This window comes from Nelumbo lutea, chromosome 5 (genome assembly GCF_056320005.1).
Source record: "Nelumbo lutea isolate HS-2025 chromosome 5, American lotus-T2T, whole genome shotgun sequence".
Classification (NCBI taxonomy): Eukaryota; Viridiplantae; Streptophyta; class Magnoliopsida; order Proteales; family Nelumbonaceae; genus Nelumbo; species Nelumbo lutea.
Genome location: NC_142688.1, coordinates 75,681,256 through 75,700,137, shown reverse-complemented (window position 1 = coordinate 75,700,137; position 18,882 = coordinate 75,681,256). Strand labels below are relative to the sequence as shown.

The 18,882-nt window shown below is 39.5% G+C and overlaps 1 protein-coding gene across 1 annotated transcript in view; it reads left to right on the top strand.

Moving 5' to 3' along the window:
- The window catches only part of LOC148852963 (uncharacterized), a 60,774-nt gene that overhangs the window by 28,660 nt on the left and 13,232 nt on the right, over positions 1-18,882 (top strand). Inside the window, exons 7-9 of the mRNA XM_088944209.1 lie at positions 472-707; positions 9,728-9,821; positions 9,907-10,097. Of these exons, the coding sequence (XP_088800335.1) occupies positions 472-707; positions 9,728-9,821; positions 9,907-10,097 (521 nt within the window). The remainder of the gene's footprint in view (positions 1-471; positions 708-9,727; positions 9,822-9,906; positions 10,098-18,882) is intronic.

The window sequence follows — 18,882 nt, the reverse complement described above, 5'->3', positions numbered from 1 at the left end:
CAACAAGGAGTTGGGTGGAAGTAGTAAGAAATGATTTAATTGCCCATAATTTAATGATGGATATGACATTGAATAAAATGGAGTGGCAAAGCAGGATTAATATAGCCAACCCCATATAGTTGGGACAAGGCTTAAATGATGATGATGAAAAATACCAAATCAAACTAATTGTATACTTTTTGTATATGTACTGTGTAAATGTATGGAAGCTATTTTGTTGTGTTTTTGAGGTATAACTAGACATGGCAACATAAATTCAAGTACTTTTTCCCTTCTTTTATTAATATATTTGCATGTCTTCAGGGAAAATCCGTATCACCAATGTTGTCAGTATTCCAGTTTTTGATTGCATGGTTTACTTGTTAAAACATGGTTTATGATAAATCTTTAGTTAACATTCCATCTTTAAGTACATATTTCTGTTCTTGTGTTGATGATCATCACATGGGGTTTCTTGACGTAAGATTGCAGATTTGAATGTCAACCCTAAAACATTGAACTACTATCCTACAGTTTTTTTCAATGAGTTTTGGTTACTTAGAGACAAGCTAATACCAATCAATGAGACAGTAACAGAATTACCACTACATTTGGAGGTGGGTCCCATAAGTATGACAAAGTGGCAATTATTCCTACAAATTGATCAATCATTCCAGATTCACCGTAATTATGGAAGCATGCTTGAAGGAGAGGCTGATGAACTTAAGGTACAATTTATATCACTTGTTAATGTTCTATTTATGTTTGGCATACAAGTAAGCAGCAGTTGTAGGTTTTTCTCTTAATTTATTCATACTTGCAGTACTGCATGAAAACTTGAGCTGAAGTGGTCAGCACTCTAGTTGGATGCTTCTATTCCATGTAAATATGGTTAAGATTGGATAGAATAAAACCTGAGAATAGAGAAATCTTGGGAGAATGTAGGTGGGTGAGAAGAATTATATTGCTCATAGCCTCTTAACTCTTATGTTCAGTGGAAACTTGTAGTCTGTCCCACTTAGCAGGCACGTGATACGTTTATATTTCTAACATGAAGTACAATTACAATTTTTTTGAAGATAAATAAAAAAGAAAATTCATTAAATAAGAAAGAAAAGAGATGCAATGTGGCAGGTGACAAGTATCATCACCCACAAATACAAAGAACATACAACAAAACAAAAGAAGGGAAGAACAAATAAATACAAAATGCTCTTGCTTCAACTAACAAACACTCAAAGAAATCCAAAATTTAGAACCAAAGTCCAATCCAAAATTTCTCCCTCTATTTGTTATTAAAGATTCTTATATTTTATTTTTTTTTTCCACAGCTCCCAACAGACTGCAAAAGGCACAGACTCCATCTAATTTTTCACTTTTTTTGCCCCATTAATCCCTGGCCACTTTTCAAAGATCTCCTTAGGAGACTGAGGGTCCCATCCTTGTTGAAGAGACGACCATATGCAACTGACAAACGCAGTCAACCATCAAATGCATCACATCTTCTGATTCCATCTTGCAAAGGATGCACCTGTTTGCCAAATAGAGACCTCTTTTCTTCAAATGATCTTGGGTAAGAATGCTGTTCCTTGCAACCAACCACACAAATGCTTCACCTCTAGGAGGAATCGGATTGCCCCACATGCCTCCAATGTGATGTTTTTCCACTTGATTTCAAGCCAGGGCGCTATAGAAATGTTCAACTGTAAATCTGCCATTTCTACTCTCCTTCCATCTCGCATCTGAGATCTCTGGCTGAATCATCATCTCTTGGAGTCTAGACAGCAACACCTCACATTCTAACACCTCTCTATCAAGGAGATACTGATGAATCTAGGACACCAGCACCTCTTTCTGCCTCCATTCAAAGCATTGGGCAATAGTGATATCCTTTCTGCTCAACCTATATAATCTTGGACAAACTTCACACAACTTCCCCACCTTTAACCACTCATCCTCCTAGAATTTTATCCTTGATCCATCCCGCACCTTCCACGAAACACAATTACTGAAGCTTGAAATTTCATGATCCCTTTCTAAACACTCACTGTCTCCCTCAAATCCCACCCAAGATTCACCACCCCATATGTATGGACACAATTACAATTTTGTCTATACATAAAATTATGAAATAGGACGAACAAGAATGTCTTTAACAAGAGAAGACCAAATTACACCACAATTCCACACACTCCATAAACTCTAAAACTGCTCCTTAAAATAGACCATATATGTCAAACAGCTCCAACTTGTTAATGGGGTGAAAGACACACTTGCAATACCATAAATTGAAGATGTGGTACCATCAGCAAGGGTAACAGACGTAGATGTTAATGTATGATACAAGCAATATAACACATCTTGGATTCAGTTATATGACTTGATGCCTCAAAGTCAATGACTTTGGTGGAAGGCTGAGACTTTTGAGAAGCGAGACAAATAGCAGGCACTTAGTTCATGTCATGAAGGTTATTCATTGCCTAAAGGATGGACTTCTAGGGGTGGGGCCTTGTAATAAGTTTTAAAGAGTTTATAAGAAGAAGGGGTGAAGACGAAATAGGTTCTTTCATCACCTAAAGTTGGTTCATTCATTCATCCTAATAAAATGTCTTCTTAAAAAGCAAGTAAAACTATAAAATCATTATTTTTTGTGTGAAAACTAAGAATTTAAGTGCTAACGTGGACTTGTTTAGGCTTGCCTCGAGGGGCGTGGCACAAAGGCGGCTCGTAGAATCAGGAATGTAATATGTTTTACATTACATTAACTACGTGAAGTAATGCAATTGAGTGAAAAGAGATTAGAGGTTTTAAATGCTTGAAAATGTTTTATATGTTTGATTTTATTTTTAAATTCTCATTTGAATATGCTTTACATAATTACATCTTATGTTTATCTATTTTAATTTTAGATAATAGGTTTTTTAAAACATTATTTTAAAATTCAAATTTAGATTTTTTATTAATATTATGCTTAGTATCTTTTTTGAATTTTTGGCATTTTTTTGAATTTTTTGACTTTTTTTTTTGATTTTTTAGTATTTTTTTATAATTTTGCGCCTTTCTTCAAAAAGGCGTGTGCCTCACCTTGCAACTTGTGCCTCAGGCACAAATTGACCCCTGCACCTTTTTTGTGCCTTGAGCTTTTAAAACACTGGCCCAGTGTATGAGGCTCCCGCTAATGCACAATTTGGGGAGGGATAGATGATACAACCTTACCCTTGCACATACAGAGAGGTTGTTTCCAAGGGGGTGGAGACCAAATACAAAAATAAAAATCAGAATGATGATAGAAGTAATTTTGAAGACAAAGTTAGTAAGATTAAAAAGAGTGAGCTAGAAAAGAGTTTTGATTCTCAAGGCGAAGGAGATAAAATGGTTGTGAAAGAACTGGAGGATGGGTGCAAAGGGAAGAGGATGGTATAGAGGGAGAGTTATGATTTGGAAAAAGTTGTTGAAGCAGAGGTTCAAGTAATTAAAATGTTAGGGGTTGTTGGCCTAGGGAAGAGAGGAATTTGCAAAAAAAAAGTTCATGGAACTGGAAAAGAAATACATTATGCCTTATTGTTTGTTGATTAATTGTTAGCTTGAGGTTTTGATTTTCGGGGAACGATTTTTGGTGTTGGTTAAATGGGTTTAAGCTGTTGGGTAGTTTTGAGAGGAGTGTTTGGTGAGGTTGCTTTTTGTTTGAAAGACTGGGCAGTTGCTCAATTTTGTACTTTAAAAGACCATAAAACCAACATTAAGAGCTTCCTTTGAAATCCTTCAAATTTTGGAATTAGAAGCATCCAAACTATTATCTTTTTCTCACACAAAAATGCAAATTCATCTCTTTTTCAATGTATTATTTCAGAGATCCCTTTTTTTTCTTTCATTCCACACATTCCAACATATGACAGTAGGAACATAGCTCCAACCATTTTTGCCTTAAAAGTTCCTTTCAATGTAGATCAACAAGCAGAAACATCTCCAGGAGACCTTGGATTCACCGTATTAGGTTTGAAACAACCCAAAGACATCCCCAAAGGAGCCTTAATAAAGGAAGTTTTAAAGAAAAAAAATCCAGACATTGTTTTAATTCAGGAATCTAAACTTACGACTTTTGACAAAAGGTGGGCTGGAAGTGTGTGGAGAGTGAATGGACTGAGGTGGGTTATGAGCCCCTCCTGGGGCTCATCTGGAGGGTTAATTACTTTGTGGAAGGATGAAGTAGTGGAGGGAGTGGAAGAATTAGTGGGAAGGTTCTCAATTTCTGTCAAATTTAAGCAGGTGTCAGATGGATTTGAGTGGGTCCTTACCAATGTATATGGTCCCAATGATTACAAACAAAGGAAGGAGATTTGGGAGGAACTGGGAGATATTAGAGGTATGTGGGAGGGGATTTCAATGTGATAAGGTTCATTGAAGAGAGCAATAAGGTGAGACAAAGGTGCACTACCAGTATGAGAAGGTTCAATGAGTTCATTAATGCTTTTGAGTTAAAGGATTTGAACCTTTCTCATAATAGCTTCACTTGGTCTAATCTCCAAGCTGAATCTATCTGCTCCAAATTAGATAGATTCTTGTTCACCACAGACTGGGAGGAGCATTGGGGAGATTTGGTGTCAAGGGCTCTACCCAGAGTTACTTCTGATCATTGGCTGATAATGATTGGTAAGCCTAATATTGGTGGTAGTGGGCCCTCTCCCTTCAGGTTTGAAAATATGTGGCTACTTCACCCGGATTTCAAAGACAAAGTGAAAACCTGGTGGAATGAAAGTAACCCGAAAGTCAATTGGGAAGGGATGAAATTCCATTGGAAGCTAAAAGAGCTCAAGGTCAAAATTAAGGAATGGAATTCTCTCCACTATGGTAGGCTAGAAGAGAAGAAGTAGAAGTTGATAAGTAAAATAGAGGAGTTAGATGCTAAGGAAGAAAGAGGATGTTTTTGGGACCGAGATAAAGAAATGAGGTGGGAGTTAAAGAAGAGCCTGGAGGACATAATCTTCAAAGAAGTAAGTTGGAGACATAAATCTAGACACAAATGGGTGAAGGAAGGAGATAGGAATACAAAATTTTTCCATGCAATAGCCAATGGCAGAAGAAAGAAGAACACCATATCTAAGCTGGTTTTTGATGGGACAGTTTTAACACAACAATAAGAGATTGCCGGGGCTTTTGTGTAACACTTCAAATCCATCTTTAGAAAGCCTCTGCAGAAGAGATTAAGGATTGAAGGGTTGGATTGGCCTAAGCTCTCTAATGAGTTGATGTTGTGGCTGGAAAGAGAGTTTGACTTGGAAGAAATCAGAGAAGCCATTTTCTCTATGGATAGATCCAAAGCCCGGGCCTTGATGGCTTCACGATGTCCTTTTATCAAGATTGGTGGGAGATAATTAAGGTTGACATTCAAGCAGTGTTCTTGGAATTCTTTGAAAATGTGTGATAAACCCAGGTCTGAATTCTACTTTTATTGCTTTAATACCGAAGAATGTTGGGGCTTCTCATCCTAAAGAGTTTAGACCCATCAGTTTGGTTAACAACCTCTACAAGATCATTGCTAAGGTGTTATCCAGAAGAATTAGAGAGGTGCTCCCCTCTATCATCTTCCATAGCCAAGGTGTCTTTGTGAGGAATAGACAAATTGTGGACCAAATCTTAATTGCAAATGAGAGTGTGGAAGACTACAGAAGTAGAGGTGAGAAAGGGCTAGTGTGTAAGTTGGACTTGGAGAAGGCATATGATCTGGTTGATTGGTCTCTGTTGTTGGAAGTGCTAGAGTCTTGTGGTTTTGGGCAGAGGTGGTGCAAGTGGATTAAAGGGTGCATTAGGACTTGCCATTATTTTGTGTTAGTAAATGGCAAGGTGGTGGATCGCTTTCCAGCTATGCGAGGTATTAGGCAAGGGGACCCTCTCTCCCCTTTTCTCTTTTCCCTAATTGGTTAAGTGCTAGGGAGGCTTATTGAGAGGGTAGATTCCAGAAATCTGATAAGTGGTTGGAGAGTGGGGAGGGATAGGGTTCTGGTTACTTACCTACAATTTGCAGTTGACACAATTCTGTTTTGTGATGGAGAGGAGATTAGCTGGGTGTGCAATATGAAGATGGTGATTAGGGTGTTTGAACAAATGACCAACCTTAAGGTAAATCTTGGTAAGAGTTGTGTGATTGGTATTAATATTAGTGAGGGAGAGGTGGAGGAAAGGGCTCGAGTGTTAGGATGTGAGATAGCTCATTGGCCATTGAAGTACTTAGGGCTTCCTTTGGGAGACAATCCTAGAAAAAAGGAGCTTTTGGAATCTGGTGATTGACAGGTTCACTAAAAGGCTAGTTTCCTGGAAGAAGAACTACTTGTCTCTGGGGGGCAGGATAACACTGATTTAAGTCAACTTTGGCAAACCTTCTAGTATGTTTCTTGTTGGTGTTCAGAATCCCAAGAGTTTGTAGGGAGTTGGAAAATTTAATGAGGGACTTTTTATGGGAACCTGGGGAGGAGAGAAAGGACCATAGAGTTAGGTGGGATCTAGTTACAAGACCTAAAAGTGAAGGGGGACTGGGGCTGGGAAATCAATGGAAGAAGAATGAAGCTCTTTTGGGGAAATGGTTATGGAGATGGTCCAAAGAAAAAGAAAATTTGTGGGCTAAAATAACCCTAAGTATTCCTGGGCAAGAGGCAGATGATTAGGATCTGGGACTATCATCTAGGGCTTCAAGAGCCTCCCCTTGGAAGTTGATTCATGCTGTCCTGCTGTCTTTTATTTCATTTATCAGGTACAATCTTGGTTCTGGTTTGTCTGTACTTTTTTGGGAACACACTTGGGTGGGGGATTTTCCCTTGAAAGAGCAGTTTCCCTCTTTGTTTGCTTTGTTTAGGTTTAAAAATGAACCAGTAGAAACATTTGCTAACTTGTCTAATTCCGCTACTGGTTGGAACTTGGGTCTCAGAAGGGCTTTCAGAGATTCTGAGTTGGAACCCATTTCAAATCTGTTTAAAATCTTGGATGAAGTAGTCCTTGAACCTTCCATTGTGGACTCCAGGGTGTGGTCTCTTGTTCCCTCGGGTATCTTCTTCTGCTCCTCCTTCTTCAAAGCATTGACACAGTCTAGTCCAGTACCTGGGCCTCCTTTTCCAGTTCGGGAAGTTTGGGGTAGCCCCATCCCTCCTAGGGTAGGTGCTTTTTGCTGGGAAGCAATCCTAGAAAAGTGTAACACTTGTGACCTACTTCAAAAGAAAAGGCCTAATTGGTGTTTATCCCCACATTGGTGCATCTTATGTAAGAAGAATGGTGAAAGCTGCTATCACTTGCTTGTCTCTTGCCCTTTTGTTTCAGATATTTGGTGTTGGTTCTTTTCTTTATTTGGTTGTAGGTGGCCCTCCCCTCCAGTGAGGGGTCTAAAGAAGAGAGGTAAAATTTTGTGGAGATGTGCTAGAGCTGCTATTTGTTGAACGGTCTGGGAAGAAAGAAATCAAAGATTATTTCATGAAAAAGAGAAAATTAGGGAAGCCCTCATAGAACTTGTATATGTTAGGGTGGCTCATTGGGTCAAGTCTTTGAAGCTTTTTGAAGCCTATTCAGTAGGAGACATCATTAGAAACTGGGAAGAAGTGGCCCGGTCAGCTTCTATGTCTAGTGATATAAAACCTGTTTGGGCTCCACCAGACTTGGGTTTCATCAAATTGAACTTTGATGGTAGTAGTGAAGGAAATCCAGGCCCTTCAGGCATAGGTGGTATTTTCAGGAACGAAGAAGGGCAAATTATTGCTATGTTCTCAGGACCTATAGGCTGGGGGGATTCTCTGAGAGCTGAAATCTTAGCAGTTGTAGGAGTCAAAAAGGCTAAGCAGTTGAATATTAGCAAGTTGCAGGTGGAAGGTGACTCCCAACTGACTGTTAGATGGTTGCAGATGGAAGAGTCCAGCATGTGGAAGCTCTCAAATGAAAGAAAGAAAATCAAGCAACTAACTCAGAACATGACCATAAGGTTTCAATGGGCTAAGAGGAGTACCAACTCCATGGCTCACTCCTTTGCTAAACAGGGGGTGGGAAGATCTAATTTGTTTTGGGCTATTCTGTAATATATTTTTTCGGGTTTGAAAGGGAGGGTTAAGACATTTTACCCCTCCTTTCTGGTTGTATCTTACTTATCTCTTTTAATAAAAGTGCTGTTATTGATAAAAAAATGAAGAAGCGCAAATGGGCTAGCTGATTCTCTTGCCAAACAAGGGATAAATAGGCAGCATCTGTTTTGGGCATCTTTGTAATATAGTGTTGGTTATTAGGCGATGTTGTAGTCTTTATTTAAGCTTGTAATGCTTTTTCACTTATTTTAATTTAATATATCATAAGTTTCATCGATAAAAAAAAAGGAGCTTTGAGAAAGAGCAACCAAAGCACAGATGTAGCACATTCTCCTGCACAGTTTCACACACCACACCTTCCTGGCATGGATTTTCCGTGAGAAACTCAGAGAAATTGACCTAGAAAACTTGCTTCCGAAGTAACACAACCCTCAGTTGACAAAACTGAGAATGCTGACCCAACAAAATATCTCCCCAAACAGGAAACTCTAAACTAGCCCTCAACATATCAAGGGCTTTCATCACTCAGCGAGTACTGTGGTTCTAGGTCCTGAAATGCTCTTCTAGTGTATTCTTTCCCTCCTAAAACCAAAATGGCCAACATCTTACCCAATTTGAAACCAGTTTCCACCACCTTTTCCCCATCCACCTTTTGCTTAATTTTTCAAACTCTGTCCAATTTCACTCCCTATACCTCTTCGTCTTCATTAACTTCTTCCAAAACATCCTCTTCATCTTACAGCACCCCTTCTTTTGCCAAAACCTCTTCTGTGATCTTCGATCAAACAAGTTTTTTTCCTTTCAGTTTTATCCTTCTATACACTCTCTTAAATTTGCTACTTGGACCTACACTTATGAGTCCATCTTCCAGCCTGGAAAAGACCTTGGTGCTGTGAATTAGATGCACAGTGTTGGTGCTCCTTGTCTTTTTTGGGTTTATTGATGAATTCGATAAGGAGGAGTGTTGTATCATTAACCCAAGTTTCCTTGACTTGTGGGATCCAAGGTTGCCTAAAGAAATTTTTGGTTGTTGGCTTGTCTAAAGGGGAAGTAGAATGGGAAAGATTATTTGGAGTTGCATTCCTTTTGCTATTTGTTGGGAAGTTTAGAAGGAAAGAAACTGAAGAATTTTATTGATAAAAAAAACAGAAACGGAAGAATTTTCGAAGGCAAGGCAAAAAGTAGGGATCGCATTGTCTTCTTTAGTGGGAAGAGGCTTAAAGATTGGTCTTTAGTTCTTATTTGATCCTTAATGTAGAACTGAAAGCTTTGAATTTTTGTTCTTTTGTTTTTATCTTTATAGCGGTGATCCCTCATCACCCTTTGGATGCACTTTTTTATTTACCAAAAAAATGAATGTTGAAGGAATTGCGGATGCAAGATGAAGCCCATATTTTTTTTCACACAACTTATTAAGATCAATTTTGAATTTTAATAGCATGGTTATCTGGACCATATTTCATTGTTAGATGAAATCTTTTCCTAATACATATATAGCACAAGGAGCTAGTCAAACTTTTTGTATTTACTGAAAAATTCTCCATATTAATTTTATTTTGGTGGTCCAGTGTAGTTCAACTTATAGGAAATTCCATGTAGTTTAGGGACAAGGCCATGTTTTTCCCTTGCCTGTATTTATTTTTATTAATCCTTTCTTTCATTATCTGACATTTGTGTTTTTTTTTCTTCTTCAGAGGGTTTTCTTGGAAGGAAACCCATATCTTTTGGCGATTACAATGGTTGTATCATTACTCCATTCTGTATTTGACTTCCTGGCTTTCAAGAATGGTAAGTGAATATGTATGTAATAAAGTTTTAATCTTTTTTCTCCTGCAATGTATGCTGATTTATTGTATATATTGTTACATTGTAGATATCCAGTTCTGGAATAAAAACAAGTCAATGGAAGGACTGTCTGCAAAGTCGGTTGTTGTGAGCTTTATATGCCAGTTGATTGTATTCCTCTATCTTCTTGACAATGATACTTCATGGATGATCCTTGCTAGTTCTGGCATTGGTTGCTGTATTGAGTTCTGGAAAATTGGTAAAGCTATGCACATAGAGGTATATTGCATCTCAAACCTTTGTGTTTTTTTTCTTATTTGCAAGGGTGAATCTCTTGCTCCTTATGGATGTACTTGATTCTTAGCCCTAATTATCAAGCAAATTTGGATAAGCATATGCCTATAGGTAGTGCTTTTATTAGCTTTCCTAAACTTAGGTTTGTCAATGAAATTTGTAAGCTCTATCATCATTTCATTAGATTTTGTGTGGTCTTTTTTACCATCTCTTTCTCATTGGGTTGTTGCTTAAATTTTGTATACTCTATGAGCTCATTGTAGCTTCTGTAATCTTTCATTTTTTTTTGATGAATAATAGTAAGTTTATTGATTCAGAAGCAAATTAGAGTGAGTTCATACATCATCCCAGTGAGAGGCGCGAGCTACAGCCCCTCCTTGAAACTTACAAATAAACTAGGAAAGAAAAACAAGAATCACAACTAAGCCCAAAATAATGCTTCCCTATTTAATCCTTGCTTAGCCAACACATCTGACAAGGTATTTGCTGATCTCCCCACCCACTGTACAATGACCAACATATTCCTTGTCAACCAACTAAATTTCTTCATTTCATTCTTGTATTGCCACATAGCCTCTTCAGAATTTTTCAACCAACCCACCACCACTTTGGAATCCCCTTCGATTATTAGTTGTTGTACCCCCAGCTGGTTTACAAATTGGACCCCTTGTACAACAGCTAAAAGTTTTGCCCTGATGGAATTCCCAATTCCCAAAGGACCTGAGTAGAGCAACAAAATCTCTCCCTTCTCATTTCTCAAAGTACCCCCCATTCCGGATAATCCTGGATTACCCGTGCTGCTTCCATCAAAGTTCAACTTAATTGAGCATTTGGGTGGAGGAGACCGGCTTGTAATTGATTTGGCCTTTAAAGATGAGCACTTTGCTACTGCTAACCAATTTCTCCAAATGTCATTAAAGGAGAATTGACGAAAGATTTCCAAGGTCTTCAGCCAATGTATTGCCTTGTTTAACACAAATTTTTAAATCTTGGCTGTTCCTTTCCTTATCTTGAAAAATTCTGAGATTCCTTTCTTCCCAAATAGTCCAAGTCAAGGTAGCACGAGCACATCTCCACATAATTCTCCTTATTTTTGTAGGCCAATAAAAGGTAGAATGGTTGAAGAGCATGTGAACTTCTGCTGGTAGACTCCAACTACCCCCAAACAACGAAAGTAGCCAAGCCCAAAGGTCTGCAGAAAAGGGACAAAATACTAATAGATGGTAACAATCCTCACCGCGAGCTCTACAGAGGATACACCAATTAGGAGAAATACAGAGAAAAGGTCTTCTCTTTTGTAGGTTGTCTAAAGTGTTTACTTTCCCATGGAAAACTTCCCAACAAAAAGCAATAATTTTTGGGGGGACTGGCCTACACCAAATTTCTTTTGACAGAAAGGGTTGGTGAGTAGAAAGTTGAGAGATGGACTTGAAAAAAGAAGCACAAGTGAAGGTTCCATTGGGTCTAGGAGTCCAAACCCTTCTATCTGGCTTGGAGGGATCCAAACAAACCTGATTAAGATACCCAAGCAAAAAAGAAAGAGACTCAATTTCAGCATCCCTAAGTCCTCTACGAAAACCAAAATCCCAAGTAGGATCTAAGGGTGTTCCCAAGGGTGAGATAAATTTTGAGACCACCTCTTTTTTTTATACAAAGAAATAGAAAAAAGCGAGGGGAACAAATCCTTTAACGGTGAGTCTCCTACCCAAATATCTTCCCAAAAAAGGATAGAGTTGCCAGAACAAACTTCATACCTGATAAAATTGAGGAATTGAGGAAGGGTGTTGTGAATAGCCTTCCAAGGTGTTGCTAGGTTAGCTTGCCTTGATACACCAGCATCCCATCCATTCTCTGACCTCTCATGAATGCTTCCCACCACCTCATGCCACAATCTCTCTCTCTTTTCAAAGGCCATCTCCACAACCATTTCCCTAACAGAGCTTGATTCTTTCTAATTACCCTCCCAATTCCTAAACCCCCTCTTCTTTACTTCTGCACACAATTTCCCAATTAACCAAGTGATCCTTTTTCTCTTGTCCCGGCTCCCATAAGAAGTCTCTCATCAACTTCTCCAGCTTCCTAGCTTCCCTAACTGGTATCCTAAAGACAGGCAAATAATAGGTAGGTAAATTAGCCAAGGTAGCTCTTATTAGGGTAATTCTTCCTCCTAAAGAGATATAGTTCCTCTTCCAAGAGACTAATCTCTTCTCAAATTTTTCTAACACAGGGGTCCAAAATCTACTCTCCCTAGGATTTGCCCCTAAAGGAAGCCCTAAATATGACATGGGCCAAGCAGAGGTGGAACACTTAAGACACTCCGCAATAGCCTCGACCTCCCCTACCTCCAAATTTATACCTGCTACGCAACTCTTTTCCAGATTTATTCTCAAATTAGAGACACTTTCAAATCCTTTTATTAGCTCCTTTAGGTTTGCTACCTTTTCACTAAGACCTCCTTCACAAAAAATCATTAGGTTGTCTGCAAACTGAAGGTGGGTGATGGGGACTTGGTGTCTCCCTATTCTCCAATCCCTGATGGCATCTTCGCTGTCAGCCTTAGTAATGATCCTAGTAATCACATCAGCTACTAAGGTAAAAAGGAATGGTGAAAGTGGATCCCCTTGCCTGACACCCCTGCAAGCTGGAAAAAAATCCCTCATCGTACCATTTACCAGAATAGAGTAGTGACAAGTACTGATACACCCAAAGATTCAACTACACCACTTGTCCCCAAAACCACCACTTCGCATAACCTCTAATAGAAACTTCCAGTCCACCAAATCATAGGCCTTTTAAAGATCCAATTTACAAATGAATCCTTTCCTACTAGACCTTTTCATTTCCTCCACACTCATTCGCAATTAAGATCTGATCTGTTATTTGTCGCCCTTGAATGAAAGCCCCTTGAGTTTCACTAATGATGGTAAGGAGGACTGTTTTGATTCTTAATGAGAGCACTTTAGCCAGAATTTTATAGATGCTTGTCACCAGACTAATAGGCCTATAATCTATTGGGTGGTTGGCATCATTCTTCTTAGGTATCAAGGCCAAAAAGGTGGCATTAATTCCAGGGCTTATAGTGTGATTGTCTGCAAATTCCTTAAAGATTTCAGCTAGATCCTCTTTCAACACCTCCCAACAGTCTTGATAAAAACCCATTGTAAAGCCATCTAGACCCAGAGCCTTGGATCTAACCATTAGAATGACAACTTTCTTAATCTCTTCTTCCTCGAAATCCTTTTCCAGCCACCTTGCCACTCCTTCATCAATCCTTGGCCAATCCACCCTTTCCATAACTGTTCTCTCACTCAAAGGCCTTCTATAAATCGATTTGAAGTGGTCCACAAATTTTCTGGCTATGTCATCCTGGTTGGTAATCACCTCCTCTCCTATCTCTAGCTTGGTCACAAAATTCTTTCTTCGTCTCCCATTGGCCAAATCATGGAAGAATCTAGTGTTCCCATTGCCTTCCTTAATCCACTTGTGTATAGATTTTTGTCTCCAACTGATTTCTTCCCTCAATAACACTTCTTCCAACTCCTTTTTTAATTGTCTCCTTAACACTCTGTCCTCCTCGATCAGCCCATTGTGAGATTCCTTTACATCCAAATTCTCTATTCGAGAGATTAGGCCCAATTTTTGCTCCTCAATTCTACCAAACTGATCTCTATTTCACTATTTTATTTTGGCTCTCAACCTTTTTAATTTCTTGTGGAACTTTATCCCCTTCCATCTTACCCCCCTCTCCTCCTCACCCCACCACTCATTCACTTTTTTCACAAAATCTAGATGGGTAAGCCACATTTTTCGAATCTAAAAGGTTTGGGTCCTATAGGAAAAGACTCAGTTCCTATTTGGATAGGACAATGATCGGAGGTGACCCTGGGTATGCCCTAGCAACCAAGTTTTCCAAACCATTCTCCCAAGCAAGGTTAAAAAGGAATCTATCCAACTTCGAGCACAAAGGGGTTTTCTGAAGGTTGGACCAAGTGTAACTGGCTTGCAGTAGAGGTATTTCCTTCAGTTCACAATCTTCAATAAAACCATTAACTTTCCTCATGCTTGTTGAGATTACCTATTGGGGATTACTGGTTTCATCAGAGAATCTAATGACATTAAAATCCCCGCCCAGGCACCAAGGACCATGCCATAGCCCCTTAATTGCATATAGTTCCTCCCACATCTCATTCCTCTCTCTATAGGAATTAGGGCCATAAACATTGGTTAAGACCCATACACACCCATTTTCTACATTCTTGCACTTAATGGAAACTGAGAATCTGCCTATCAATTCTTCCACTACTTCCACCACATCCTCCCTCCATAGTGTTACAATCCTCCCCCGAGGCTCCCCAAGAAGGAGACGAGCTCTAACCTAAACCTCTAGACCTCCAAAAACTCCTCACCCATCTCCCATCTAATTCCATCAGTTTGGATTCTTGTAACAACACAATATCAGGTTTTTCCCTTCGGAGTAGGTCTTTGATCGCCCTTCTCTTCCTTGCACTCCCTAACCCTCTTACATTCCAGCTAATAATTTTCATCGATACAAAATAGCAAAGGACCCAATAAGAGGCCATATTCTCGTCATTTTAGGCCCTTCCTCCTATCCCCTCTACAACTGAATTCTAAATCCCCCTCAATGTCTGAGATTAGCCTTTCCACTTCAGATCTTTTTTTCTTATTTGTTCCTCTTTTCCCCCCCTTCCCAATTTCTCCATCATTTCCAGCCAATGTTTGAGAAAGAATTTTACCCTTCTCACACTTATTTTTGCTACAACATCTTTCTACGAGTCCTTCCTTTTTATTTTGTTCCTCCATCATTGTACAGATCAACTCCCAAATTCTATCCGCCTCCCCCTTACTACTTCCTTCCAACACCCTCTCTCCTCCTTCCACTATCACCCTCTCTCTTGCATAAGAAACTCCTGGATGGGAAGTTGGGATATCTGTTACAGGCATAGCAAACAAGTCAGTGCCTAAAACATAATTGACACCCATACCTGATAGAACGAGGGTAGGACTAGAATCACTGAAAATGACTTGCTGACAGGCGACACATGGTTTTAAGGCCTTTCCCTTTTTTGGACAAGGTTGGGAAGTGGACATGGTGAAAGAATCACTTCTTGACGACCTACCCACTTGGGAAAACCTTTCTCTGTGTTTCCGACACTGGAATACCCGCATCCATCCTCACGGCCGATTCTTGTTCCTCTCCACCAACATTCTGTAATTCATTAGACTTAGGTCAGCTCCCTCGATGAAGGGAGGAGGAGTTTTCACAGCTTTAGAACCAATTTCTTCACCATTCCTAGTCTTCCCGCCACTTGCCTCTTCAGTCTCTTCCTCTAAGAACAACTCTGTATGCAAACTTTCTGTTTCAAGAAGATCATTGTTGCTTTTCGGAGACAAACTTCCCAGACTTAGCGTTTCGTCTCTATCAGAATCGTCGTTATTGTTTTGTTCACTCAACCAATCTTCAAGCCCTGTTCTGTTCTCATCACTAGGCTTCATGTATCTCGGGTTGCACCTATCTGGTGAGAGACGGTTCGCCAAGTTGGATGGGACCCACTGTAGAGAGCCTCGAGGCTGCGAGTCTTGAGACTTTTTTGCGCCTGAACTGTTCGGTCGAGAGGAAGGGTTCCGGGTTGAAGAAGGTAGACGATTTATCTCGTCTATCAACTCACCCCTCCTCCCAGTCACGTGCTTATTTAACAAGTCCCTCAGCCCATCTGTCTTACAATGGGCCTTGGGCTCAAGACTATAGGAGCCCAACTTTAAGTCCTTTATTTGAAAAGCCTTCTCCGGCCCACCATAATAGGGATCCACTCGATTGGGCCCTTCTTTTCGTCCCACGTGACCACTTAAGGAGTCACGCCCCCCTGTTTTAATGGTCGAACCAACAACCTTCCTTGTCTGAGATTGCTGGTTCAGCCTTCTCCCTTTCGGCAGTAGAAGCTTTTTGTCTTTTTCCCCTGACACCACCTGCGCAAAGGATTTGCCATTTGTCATACCCTCTTCTTGCTTTCTCCAGGTTTGACCTTCCAACTGCCCCAAAGCTTTTTGGCTTCCCAGAATATGTTGGCCCTTTTTAGTGAAACATCCCTTCCCATTTGAATTACCCAATCTCACTAGTCCACGTAGTGCTTCTTCTTCCTCCTTCTCCCCTCCTACCAACCGAGCCTCCTTCCACAGTCCTACTTCAATGGAGGAAGCTAACCACACAGAGACAAAGCTCCCCTCTGTTCGTACCTCTACCTTTCGTGGAATTTCTTCTGGCTTCACACCACTTAGCAGGATTGCTACTGAATAGAGATCGCCCCAAAAAACACCTTTCAAGATTCCTCCACACAACACAGCTATAGACTCTGCTATTTCTTGTTTCCATAGATGGAATAGCAAGCCTTTTACACGCACCACCACACCATCTTTAACAAAAAAATCCTTGGAGTTGGATTTTGGAATCTATTTGAAGACTGAATAATCCGAACTCAGCCTGAACATTAATAGCTAATATTTCCAAATCATTCTCTGATGGATCTAGGATGGCTTTACAGTTATCGAAGGGGGTTACTATGAAGACACTCTTCAACTTCAACCTGGTTGCCAGTAAGTCAGCTACCCTCCTCCAATCATTAACCTTTTCCTTGGCTTGTATCACAAACTTACTATCCCACTCCTCTCTCTCTAGACCTCCCACCATTCTGCAATGGCCTTTTGTTTTTGACCACTGGCCTTGTTGTACCCTGCTGTTACTGAGATAAGCCTTCTCCTCCCTTATGGAGGCGTTTTTCTCATTTGCTACTCTTTGAACTAAGAACTCTTTGAGCAACCAGTCTACTACCCCCCAGCCTTGGTTCTGTTTTCCTGCAGGTAGACACACCAGTTGCCTCTGTCCCTTCCCAAAAATTCAGTCAAAGCTATGAAGAACCCCTTTCTATTCCTCTTACATTCAACAACATATCTTCTCCCTTCTAGTGTACTAAAATCCTGCCATTTTATCTGCTTACCTTTTGAACAGGCTCCAGCTATGAACTTTCTTAGCCACTCGATCACTTCTAATCCTTCCAGCAATATTGTACCCTTTTTCGCTTCCCTTACCTTCATGCTTACCTTCCCCTTGATTCTCATCTCTTCGAACAGGAGATTTTTTGCTTCTATCTTCAAGGATCTCCTCCACTGACCTGCCTGCACGAATTCCATCCCCTCCATTTTCCCTCCCATCTTAGTTCCTCACCCTCTCACCCTCTCACCCTCTCACCCTCTATGGAGATAAGGAATTAAATCGTAAGAATTAGTTCATCAGTTTATTCCTGATGAATCATAATTATTTTACTACCTTCTTTTCCTATCTCTAATTCATTCCTAAAGAAGATATAGGAGCTTTATTTATTTGATCAATAACAGCAACTTTTATTAAGAAAAAGATGATAGAAAATTACAAAAAGAAGGGAGGGGTAAAAACTCTTAACCATCCCTAAAATTAAAAATCAGATTACAACAATTCCCAAAAAAAAATTGCTCTTCCCACCCCTTGTTTAGCCAGTGTCTGCCAGAGAGTTAGGACTCCTCTTAGTCTACTGAACCCGAATTTGCATGTTTTGAGTTAGCTGATTGATTTTCTTTTTTTTTTTTCATTTGAAAACTTCCACAGACTGGACTCTTCCTTCTGCAGCCAGCTAACAGTCAGCCTGGAGTCACCTTCCACCAACAGTTTGCTGATTTTCAGCTGCTGGGCTCTTTTAATCCCTTCCAGAGCTGCCAAAATTTCAGCTCTCAATGAATCCCCCCAACCTATAGGTCCTGAGAACATGGCAATATTTTGACTGACTTCATTCCTGAAAACACCATCTATACCTGAGAGACCTGGGTTTCCTTCACTGCTGCCATCAAAGTTCAATTTAATGAACCCCAAAGCTGGTGGAGCCCATGCTGGAGTAAGGGATGTAGTCAACAAGCTGGATTAAGAAGATATAGGAGCTTTACTAAACTGAGAAGTTGCATTGAAGTTTCTAGTTGAACAAGTATTCAATAATTATTTCATGATTCTGAATTTACCATGGAATCATAGTTTTCAAGGCGCCAAGGCGAGGCTAGGTGATAGGGGGGGCGCCTAGTCGCCTAGGCGATGGATTTTTTTAAAGTAAAAACATGTATCCTAGAGTAGTTCCCTGGGTTCCATAATCATATTTCCTTAATAAATATCCATAGTTTTCATAAGAAAATTATAAACATCATGTTAAAGTATAGAAAATCAACATATTCCAACATAATCATGAGAAGAAAAAGAAGAATGAAAAGAAAATTAAAAAAAATATAGGGGCTGAACCCCTATTTCTGTTGTAGGAAGATGAAAAGATAAGATGGAAGAAGAAGAAGAAGAAATTAGTATATAAAAACACAAAATTAGTAAAGAAAAAGAAGAAAATGTGTTGATGGGACAACATTTTATGTTTTTCTTATTGGTTCAGGTTTTGAAGTCTCTGAGGGTTCAATACAGCATTTAGCAATGTTTGTGTTGATTAAACCCTAACAAATACAAAAATAACAAAAAGAAATTAGTATATAAACACACAAAATGAGTATTTTAGTTTAAAAATGTCTATTTTATAATTATAACCTCAAAAAATTAAGAATATAAAAGTTTGTTATAACACGCAATAGAAAACTGCTTGGCGATTATGCGAGGTGAGACTCCAAGGGAGCCTTGTTTCCTAGGCATCACCTTTACAACTATGCATGGAATTACTATTTATTTACTCTCTTAGAA